Source organism: Stegastes partitus, unplaced genomic scaffold, assembly GCF_000690725.1.
Source record: "Stegastes partitus isolate 25-593 unplaced genomic scaffold, Stegastes_partitus-1.0.2 Scaffold340, whole genome shotgun sequence".
In the NCBI taxonomy this organism is placed as follows: domain Eukaryota; kingdom Metazoa; phylum Chordata; class Actinopteri; family Pomacentridae; genus Stegastes; species Stegastes partitus.
Window position 1 is genome coordinate 59,563 of NW_007578071.1, and position 10,435 is coordinate 69,997.

At 45.2% G+C, this 10,435-nt stretch overlaps 2 protein-coding genes across 2 annotated transcripts; one reads left to right on the forward strand and one right to left on the reverse strand.

Annotated features, from left to right (window-relative positions):
* Positions 1–229: 229 nt before the first annotated feature.
* On the reverse strand, positions 230–3,828 carry snapin (SNAP associated protein). The gene is made up of 4 exons (XM_008284036.1): positions 3,690–3,828; positions 3,450–3,496; positions 3,185–3,303; positions 230–1,264 (listed from the first exon to the last, which is right to left on the reverse strand). Exons 1-4 carry the CDS (start codon positions 3,803–3,805, stop codon positions 1,157–1,159), a joined length of 390 nt encoding a protein of 129 aa, XP_008282258.1. The 5' UTR covers positions 3,806–3,828; the 3' UTR covers positions 230–1,156.
* Positions 3,829–3,904: 76 nt separating this feature from the next.
* On the forward strand, positions 3,905–8,805 carry chtopa (chromatin target of PRMT1a). The gene is made up of 6 exons (XM_008284037.1): positions 3,905–4,121; positions 5,345–5,434; positions 6,545–6,695; positions 7,263–7,437; positions 7,574–7,720; positions 7,904–8,805. Exons 2-6 carry the CDS (start codon positions 5,370–5,372, stop codon positions 8,104–8,106), a joined length of 741 nt encoding a protein of 246 aa, XP_008282259.1. The 5' UTR covers positions 3,905–4,121; positions 5,345–5,369; the 3' UTR covers positions 8,107–8,805.
* Positions 8,806–10,435: the final 1,630 nt, after the last annotated feature.

Genomic DNA, 10,435 nt, shown 5'->3' on the forward strand with positions numbered 1-10,435 from the left:
ATAACTGCACTGTGCTCCACTGGTTCACTTCAAATTCATTCTAGTGAATTCATTAACTAGAGTAACTTTTAGTGACTTTAAGAGCTTAACTTGGGAAAATGTGGAGTTTGTCTACATTTCAGCATAACATTCAACATGTACAGATAATTTATTTTCCAAATGTAAATGCATTTTTTTTTGTTTGTTTATTAATTCTTTTTTTTTTTTAAACAAAAAAACAAAACTGACCTTTTATGTCCTCTTCTGGAGGTTAACATCTACTTTAATGGGAACCAAATATACATGGAAATATGGAATTTTCTGAGCACATCTACGGTCCCGTTAAGACAGTCACTTTCTTTTTTGATGATCTAAGTTCATCTCTTCACCGTGTTTCTCATAAGAAACAATGAAACAGGTAAATCAACAGCACTGATCTTCTGTCCCACAACCCACTGACGTGGACCTCAGTAAACATCTGCTCTGGTTGCTCTCATCAGCATGTTGACATGAGTCATGAAAAAAAAGATAATGTACACTTGATAAAGATGAATAAATAAGCAGTGAATATCAATCAAAAACATAATTTCACAAGCACGTAAAAGTCGAGGTGAACACGTCAGTACTTTTTAATCTCTGGACAATAAGAGCCAGCTAAAATCTTGAACTTCATGAAGTCACTCCACAGAGTGCTATTAAGCTTACATTTGCTCTGCAGGTCAGAGAGCAGACAGCATCCTTACAGACATTTTTAGGACATAGGACAATGCTCAGGCCAAGTGTTAGCATCTATCTGGCATGACACAGGCTTAGAGTTAAGGTTCATCCTTTCTATTACATTTTCTGACTATTTCTTTATAAAGAGAAGTATTTCTCTTATCTGTAGAATCAGTGTTTGTGATTTATTACATAAAAGTCCCTCAGCCAAAGAACACTTCTTCCTTTCATCAGAAGACAGAAATTATGAACAAATACAGTCGTTGTATTTTAGTGACTATATGCGTAAGCTGCCTAATTGCAGGCGAATGGCAGCCTGGATTTGCATTACGACAGAAGCAGAGCATGTTATTACACAAACACATAAGTGAATATCAAAGATTGGTCCTCCTGGTGTCCATGTGTCCCTCCAGGTCAGAAGAGCTCACAGTGTTCGCTGTGCTGAGCAGGAGGTGGAGGCTCAAGGCTTGCTGGGAGAGCGAGAGGTGAACACCCCCGATGCCTCCAGCATGGTCTTTCTTCGTGCTGTCTCTTTGGCCACATTGTGATTGAGTCGCCTGAGACGTTCCTGGAGACAGCAAAGTTTTAGGTTATGTTTTTGCTTGTACACTGTTTTATTTTCTGGCAACTTGACCAGCCGGTAACCCGAACCCTGTAGCTGCAGCCGTAGTGGTACGGTATTATTAGGGTTAGCTGGTCAACCCTGGTCAACCCTAACCCTGTAGCTGCAGCCGTAGTGGGACAGTAATATTAGGGTTAGCTGGTCAACCCTGGTCAATCCTAACCCTGTAGCTGGGTATCATTAGGCGTGGTAGCCTTTGTAATGGCAGTACAGTTTGTAGTAGTATTACTCGTGTTTTTATTGTAGTGGTAGCATTAATATTAACAATAATCATTATCATAAAGGTTACAGTCGTAGCAGTTGTATTAATGTAATTATGACTGCTAACTAACTAGTTTTGTAGCAGTTAAAGTACTAGTGATAGTAAACATGGCAGTAGTACACGTAATGGCATCGGTACAGCAGTCCTGGCTCAGCTGGATAGAATATCAAACTGCAGCAACAGAATTTTTAGCCACCAGAGGGCAGCAGACAAGGCAAGGCAAACATCCAGAGTGATGGTTAACCTGTAAGTCCAACATTCATTCTCCTTTTAGTGCTGCTTTAGTGCCTGAGGAAAACATCTGACTGTTAAGCTGCTAAATGCTTCACTGCAGTACCCAGCAGACGTGCAAATGATTAACCCTAACCCTACTAAATGATTCTACATGGCTTCACCTCTCAGTAACAGCATCAGTCCTAAGCATAGCAACAGGGCACTTGCTCTTCTGTAAAAATAAAAAGAAACCGTTTAGATGCACTAGGCCTCACCAGAGGAATGTGAGGCAACAATAGGCAGCACACCTTCCATGATGGCACTCAAATCTTCTATTGGTTCAGTCGTTTGTGTGTCCACATTTGTTTTTGATGACAGACTCAATCCTCCTCATCAGTGCTGCACAAGTTTCTAGAAAGATGTTCTGTTGTTCTTCAAACAGTATTTTTATTTTCAGCTCTGCTGGCAGGGTCGCACTGCTCTACCTTTTTCTGTAAATAACCCAGTTCTGGGTTCTGGTGTTCTATTGGATTCAAGTCAGGTGACATACTTGGCCAGACCCTAGTTTTCTCCTTTGTCTTCTTCAGAGCTTTTTCTGTGATTTGGCAGTTTGCTTTGGACTGCTGTCTTGCTGGAAAATGTCTTTTTTTGTGGTTGTCCTGGTCAGGTTCAAGCCCAACATGCTGGACTCCATCTGAACTACACAGGTGTGTCTTTGGTCGACCTTCACAATGTGCTCCCGCTATTCATCAGGATTCTTTTCAGAATCTTTAACAAAGGTTCGTCTTACAGTTTTGTGCCAAAGAGTTTTTCTTGGAAACCATCCATAGAAGTTGATGTCATGCAACATACATTTCTGTTTCTGTTGTCTGACAAAAAACAAGTGTTAAATAGTGTTGAAGTGCAGTCCGTTAGGACTACATGTTAACCAGCAGAGTCACTGCCAAGCTGTAGCTCTGCACAGCGAAACTCTGAATTTTGTGTCTGACAAAATATCCATAAAAATAAACATCTGTGCTGTGAATTTTGGTGGCGACAATTCAATGTTACATGAGCACAAACAGCGTGGGTTAGAAGTGATCTTGGTCTAGCGCTCTCCTTCACGTCTCAGAGAAGCACGACTCGGGACCTTTCAGTGGTATCCCCAGGGCGGCACAGCACTCCCCTCGGTTCTGTCCCAGCTGCTCTCCAGTTGCACCTGTTTGCTCTAGACGGTACTGTGGCTCTACTACTGGGAACCATACAATAACCCACAAACAAGTGGAACTTGAGCTGATAATACATCTGGGAGCCTTTGTCCCACTGAGCAACACCTCTCACATCCCACTGTTCCTGCTGAAGACACCCGTGAGTTCAGCTTGACCAGACTGAACAGAAGTGTGGCCACTGACCTGAGCATTCTGCAAGATGTTGTTGACCAGCACGACTCTCCGTCTTGCATTCAGCAGCTTCTTCACGTAGGGGTCCAGATCCAGAGCCACCTTCTGATGCTCATTTATTCTGCATAACTCTGCAAAGAATGAAGACCCAACCAGCGGTTAGCAAGCACGCGCTACTTATGGTTCTGCAAGCATTTTGAACAGCTGCTGTTATGTATGACACTAATAAAAACTGAACACGTGTGTCGTGGATTTACCAAACATGGCAGATGTTTACCTGTAGCCAGATTGTCTATATGTTCCCTTAACTCAACCTGGCTTTCTCTGCAAAGAACAAAGTAATCAGATTACAGCAGAGGGAGGACACATTACATGAGTTTATGCGCACTTTGTTTTTTAAGGTTCATTTAAGAACAGCCACTGAGCAAGTCACGAGGCAGTCAGGAGATCCCAGAGAAACGGGGCACGTGCAGATTACCCGTAAACAAGCAGTCTGGGTCCGGGAGGACCGGGTTACCTGACTGAGTGCACGTGCAGATCGAGCTGCTGGATCGCTGGTTTCAGGAGGTCCAGCAGCCCTTCGGCCACAGCATCTTTCCCTGAAGGTGTCTCGACCAGAGCCGCGGCCGCCATTTTAGAAAAGCGTCAACACGAGCAGACCGGATGTGACGTAGCGTGACGTAGTAGTCGTAACCTCTCCATTTTCTGCACAGCAGCCGCAGCAGCTCCATTTTAGGCAGGAGAACCGCAGGGGACCCGTCTCTACAATTTCAGAATCATCTTGAGACGAACCGAATCCACCCGGAGTTCGTTGAGAGTTTTCTGTAGCGCGCAGGACAGCAGCGCGTGACCGGTTGAGTTCTAACGGAAGATAACACGGACACGGAGCTAGCAGGCTGCTAAAGCTAACTGGCGGCTGAAGGCTTCACCGACCCACGCAGCGTCCGCCGTAAGTAGGACCGTAAACCACTAAGGCCCGTTTGAAGGGAACCGGGTCAGGGTTCCGGACCACTAGGAGAAGAAACTTTAAGCTACAAGTGCGTTTTAATTAAATGCCATGTTTTTGTGACACCAGAAGCAAAGTGCGCTTCATGTGTGATACCTGGCCAGACAGGTGTTCAGACGTCACCGTCAGGTTCACGTTACCTGTTCGGTACCGGTTTGGGTTGGGCCGGTCATTTCCATACATGTTGGGTTAGACCCGAACCCTGTGCCGTTTTAAAGACCCCACGGTGGGAGCGTGTCTCTGTCCTCTGGTCTGATTTTATTTAAGGAGCTCAGCTTACAGCACCTCTCAGAGGAAAGTGGAGCCCTGTCTGGTCGACCTGGACCAGAACCTCTAGTCGGTGTGCTGGTATCCGGATAGTAATTTAGATATTTTAATGTGTAATTATTTACAATTTTAATTTAGACATGTACAATAGGTGGTTTTAAGGAAGTATCATAAGTTTAAGCTTTTTTTCTAGTAAAAGCCAAAGTCCTGCTCTGGATACATTCAGTCATGATAAACCTGATTAATGTACCAACCCAGTATGAATGGCACGCTTCCTGCCATGTACAACTGGTCTAACTGGACATGGACAGTAGAAACACGAGCGAGGAGGTCTGAGCACCACATGACAGGGTTAGGGTTAGGGTGTCATAACCCTGTCACTCTGTCGTGGTTAGGGTTAGTCCTCTTGACTGTGAGGTGGACTGACATCAATACATTTGTCTGCTGTTCTTTCTCTGTCCTGTCAAGCCCAGGTCTGAACGTACTGCTACTGTTTTCCAGACACAGTTCTGAGGTTCTGAGTGGTGGCCTCCTAGCGTGGCCACCAGCCGATCATCCAGCCTTAGGCACCACCAAAGATGCTTATGTCATGCTGTGGGACGTGACTGTGCTTCTTGTTTAGCTTTTGCAGATAATGTCTCTGCTAGAAGACAAGTCCGTCAGTTTGAACAAACTGTTGAGGTTAATCTAACCTTAGGAAGACGTTACGGTAAATCTCTTAGCAACAGCCTAACATTGCTGACAAAAGAAGTTCCAGCTAGTTGAACCCCTATGATAATGGGTTATTTCTGTAAAACAGACACACTGGGCGTGCTTTTGGAAAACTGCCTTCAGTTGGCTTGCTTCCCTCTGCTGCCTACCTGATTATCTTGTTGTTTTCTTGTCCTGTCTGTTTCCAGGAGCCTACAATCAAAGTCTGTCAAAATGAGTGCAGCCTCCTCCCAAAAAGTTGTCCTGAAAAGCACCACCAAAGTGTCCCTGAATGAGCGGTGAGACGCCACGCACCCTGTCAGCAGTTAGTCACCAGATGCAAGGCCAGCCTTGGCTTGTGAAGGTTCTAGTGCTCTCTACGGAAGCTACTGTTGGGGACCGGACCCAACATGGATGCTGTTCTGACTGTTCCCCGTGTGTGCACTGCTCACTCAACTTTGTTGGACTTGTCCACATTTGTTGAGATGTCAGAAGAGTTGAATGCAATTGCAGTGTGGGGCAGAGGGGGCATGCCGGGGCCACATGTCTTGTGTGAGCAGTGCACACATGTAGAGAAGGGGAGAGGGTAGTGGTCGTGCTCGGTAAGCCCTGGTAAGCCTATGCTGACCCAGACCACTGTCCTGCAGTACCTTGGCACGCTTGCTCCCTGTTGTTTACACAGCAACATATACATCAAGTATACGCCTTTAAGGGGAACAGAAAGGCCAAACCAGGGAGATGGGGCACCTCGTTGTCTTTACTGCCTCTCAAAGTTTTCTCTCTCAAACCAGTGGAAATGAAGCACATGCTCCTTTGTCCTCATCTTCTATCATTTTCTCTCTTTGTGCTCAAATCTATAAGACAGAGTGCTCAGTCCGAGTTTGGACGTGACCAAGCCCCCACCCCCTACCCTTCCCTCCTTCCCTGCTCCTGCACCACTCACCTGGTGGTTAAAGCTGCAAGTCACGGTCCATGCTGTAAGTGGCTGGGTGGCCAAGCACAGCTCATGTCCAGGGCCTCTGTTGCTGTAGCATGACGATGACATCCCCGACCATCAGCCAGAGGCCTGTAAGTGGCACATTGGGGCTCCTCTTCTTCAGCCTGCTCTCCTCTTCTGTCCTACGTCTTTTTGCTCTCTGTTTCTATCTTTGTCTCAGTTTGCCTTTCTTCTTGTGCACATGCTCAGTTCAAGTATAAATGATCTGGATTGTCATATGATTGAGAGAGAAAATAAGTGCCAACAGGTGCAACATAACGAGTCTTATGTGACAAAGAGCCACCGAGTCTGTGTGGCAGGATCCATGATGTGAGAAATGACTTGATGTGGAACCCTGCTTCCTCCTCCTCCTCTGTATATCCCCTGTCCCCTTCTTTTACTTCCTCCCTCTTTTTCCCTCCCACCTCTAAAGCTTCACTAACATGCTGAAGAACAAGCAGCCCACTGCGGTAAGCATTCGAGCCACCATGCAACAGCAACATTTAGCCAGTGCCCGCAATCGTCGGCTGGCCCAGCAGATGGAGAACCGGCCCTCAGTGCAAGCCGCTTTGAATCACAAGCAGGTAAGGGCAGAGGCTGACCAGCCTGAGCGTCAGTGGACCTGTTTACCATGCAGAACTGTGTTGTAGCTGTAGACTGACATTCACCACTACTGTGTAAAGCTAATGAAAGAGGGCCGTCTGTCAAGTTGTTTGTCGAAGACCAGGCTTGACAATAACGGAGAGATTGGGGATGGGTTTGTGCTATATGAACACTGAACCTCATTATATATATAATGTATGTGTTTAAAACATGGAAGTGACTGTAATGTAAAAGAAAAGTCGTCCAACATCCAGGTACTCTTGCCACTGGTTTTATGAGCCGCATGTTTGTGTTGGTACCAGCTGTCAGAGGAATTTCTCAGCAGTTTCCAGTGACAAAGCTTCCTTCATACCGAGTACCTTCTCAGCAACTTCTTGTGCTGGTTTTGATGAACTTGCCAAATCCAAATGAATAAGAGGGCTGCATTTTTTTTTTCATGAAAGGTTCTGGTTTGCTGAGCAATACAATAAGCCGTCGTTAAGAATCTCCCACATTGTTGGGCTGATTTCTTTTTTCCCATAATTGCATCTGTGGTTAACTTGTGTCAGAGCTTGAAGCAGCGCCTGGGGAAGAGCAACATCCAAGCCAGGCTGGGCCGGCCTGTCGGGGCTCTGATGCGTGGAGGGCCTGCTGGAGGCAGAGGAGGAATGAGGGGGATGACCAGGGGAGGCCTCCGAGGACGAGCCAGAGGAGGAGTAATGAGGGGAGCTCTGTCTCTGAGAGGTGTGTAGCCACAAACTGCTTGCACACTGTCTCACCTGTGAATGTGGCTCTGAGTCCAGCGGCATCCCTAATGTGGGGCAGCGCTCTAGATATCTGGATGTTGCTGACAGTGATGCTGTGACCTTGCATTATGCAGGGAAGCGAGTGTCTACGGGTGGTCCCATGCGAGGCCGTGGCTCTGCTGGCCGTCTGCCCATGCGGAGAGGAGGCCGCCATCGTGGAGGACCTGCTGGAAGAGGAGGAGCTATGTCCCGAGGAGTAGCTCGAGGAGGAGTAGCCAGAGGTCAAGGGCTAGCAATTATTTTTTTTTTACTTCCGCTATTATTCCCTATTTCCTGTATTATTAAAGCTGGAAAAAAAGATTGTAGTTCACATGAGCTGAATTGTAACAGAGAGAAGCCTTTGAGTTGAGGGCAGACTCTTGTTCTTTGCCATGTGGTCACCATTGCTCTGTTTTGTTGGACAGGCCGCGGTGGACTGCGTGGGCGTGGTGGCTTTGCTGGGCGAGGTGGTCGTGGCCGTGGGCGGGGCCGAGGTGTTGGTCGGCCAACTGTTACACGTGAACAACTAGACAACCAGCTAGATGCCTACATGTCAAAGACCAAGGGTCACTTGGATGCCGAACTGGACGCCTACATGGCCCAGGCAGACCCAGACAGTATGGAGTGAAGGACTGGAGCTGAGCACCTTCTGGAGTCACTGCACCACTGTATAGCTGAAGTCACGCATACACTGTAGTGTTGATGGACTCAGAAATGATTGTTACTAATTTAGAGTGATGGCGCTTCAGGACTACACAGTTTGGAAGAGCAGCAGATCAAGGTGTCACCTCATTGTGCTAGCACCATGACTCCACTGCATCAGCCTGCTCCTGCAGAACCCCTTTTATTTCTGGAATAACTTTGTGAAGGGACCTTTTTAAGCATTAGCAAACTCTGCTGTCTATAACCTTCCATGCGTTCTGATAATTTTTGTTCTAGTTATTTTTGACCAGAGAAACACTTCTTTAAAAAAACAAAAGGTTAAACATCTGTGTTGTGAAACTGGTCAGTTATGCAGGTGATGTGCTGTCTTTCTGTTAAAACAAATTCTCAATTACACCTTTCCCCCCCCCTTTTTTTTATAAACAGGTTGTTGATTTAATTTTAGAAGCTATGTGCTGAAACCCTTGTAACTGTTATGTTTGCTTGTCTGAAAGACTTTTCTAAATCATATGTTAGACGAATGTAAGCAGAGTTTTTAAGCCAAGTATCCATTTTCTTTGTTTTTTTTATGTTTAAACAATGTAGTACTCTGAAAACTTTGGAGCATTTGTATTCCCCAAAGCAAGTGAAATACATTTTAATTAAAATGGACGTTATTTCCCAAGTTGTGTCAGTTGAGTTTGAAATATCAATGACCACAGATAAAAGGATGTGATCTGAAACGTTTATGTCAGTAACACATTAAATTAGCCACTAGTCCTACAGCCCCCCAGAGTTAGTTTCATCCTTAACTAGTGGATGTGGATGATTGTCGCAGGCTAGGATGACTGAAGCACTAGTTCACAGTCAGACTGTGTCAGCAGCGTACTGTCCACGCTGTCATCTGTAGACGACCTCTGCAGCTCTGATTAGTGGTATGAGGACTCCTCCTGTACCTCCTGATTCCTGCTGCATCTGTTTCTTTGTACAGGTTGCCAATCATTTACCATTCATTGGGCTGTTTTTCCATGTGAAGCCGTGAGATCCAAAACAGGGAAAGTTCTGGTGTTCACAGCTCATTTTATAGCCATGTTCATGCAGTGGGGCTAATTGTAAATCACAGGTATATACTCAGGTTTGTCTCAGCCATCACAGGTCTGCTGACTGGTGTTAACAAGTACAGCTGCATTCACCTGTGAGCCTGTAGGTTTCCTCAGGTATTTGTTTTTGAGTGTAAGAGGAAGTCCTCTACTTATCAACAGAGAAATCGTGCAATTACTAAACGGTGGTTCAACCGGGAGTCATTCAGCGCAGCTGGTGCACCACTGTTCAGAGTTTTAAAGGACTGAGTAAATGTTCAGCTTCTCTTTAACTACCATGCTAACGGCATTAATATAAAGCAAAACTTTAAGCAGAGTACCAGGAAGAGTAGTAATTGGAGTTAGATATGGATCCAGCAGCTCCAACTGAAGGTCCAGTAATCCACAGACAGGCTGGTGAAGGTCACGCTGCTGTGCGGTGTTGAGTATTATTTTATCTCTTGAGTATTACTATATTCTTAATAAAGCAATACATATTATTTTTCTATAATCAATGTATTTCTCAAGCCATTAAAGTATTACATTCAGTAAACCAGTAAAAGAAGTAACTGCCTTAGATGAATCAACATATGAGTAATCGTTAGGCCACTATGAAATGTAATTATTGAAATTTGCAAGATATAACGTTCGCAACAAAGGATTAGAAAAGAAGATGTTTAAATCCTTTTCTTATACAGAGAAATGGACGGTTCAGAGTCAGATGAGGACATCAAGGGACGATCGTGGGGGGATTGCTGCAAAAAGGAAGAGAACTGAGTTGTTATTAACAAAGTTGCAGAACATCCTGGGAGGACGAAGGAGTGAAGACGGACTGCTGGTGTCAATAGATAAGCAACACACGAAGAGGAAAAAACAACTGTGATAATTATAGGGGTAATATGGATGTATAAAAGATACAAGCTGGCAGGGTAAGTTAGTCTTACTCTGTCTGATGCCAGGGAGAGTTTGACCCAGAGCTCTGTAATGCAATATGCTGAATATTGCATTAATCAATTTAATCACACGCTGAGTGTTACATTTACATTTGATCAACTGAATATGCTATTTAATATTTTATGCATTAATCTGAGGTCTGCAGGAGCTCTGTTATAGGGTGCAGGTACGTGATGTGGGCTGTTACAGGCTGCAGGTACATGATGTGGGCTTTTATAGGCTGCAGGTAGATGATGTGGGCTGTTACAGGCTGCAGGTAGACGATGTGGGCTGTTACAGGCT

Bases quoted from the DNA above. Each gene is read 5' to 3' on its own strand.
- snapin (XM_008284036.1), bottom strand. From the start codon at position 3,805: ATGGCGGCCGCGGCTCTGGTCGAGACACCTTCAGGGAAAGATGCTGTG. The intron at 3,497-3,689 runs GTAACCCGGTCC...TGTTCTTTGCAG, and splicing joins CTGCACGTGCACTCAGTCAG to AGAAAGCCAGGTTGAGTTAA. The intron at 3,304-3,449 runs GTAAACATCTGC...CATTCTTTGCAG, and splicing joins TATAGACAATCTGGCTACAG to AGTTATGCAGAATAAATGAG.
- chtopa (XM_008284037.1), top strand. From the start codon at position 5,370: ATGAGTGCAGCCTCCTCCCAAAAAGTTGTCCTGAAAAGCACCACCAAA. The intron at 6,696-7,262 runs GTAAGGGCAGAG...AACTTGTGTCAG, and splicing joins CCGCTTTGAATCACAAGCAG to AGCTTGAAGCAGCGCCTGGG. The intron at 7,438-7,573 runs GTGTGTAGCCAC...TGCATTATGCAG, and splicing joins GGGAGCTCTGTCTCTGAGAG to GGAAGCGAGTGTCTACGGGT.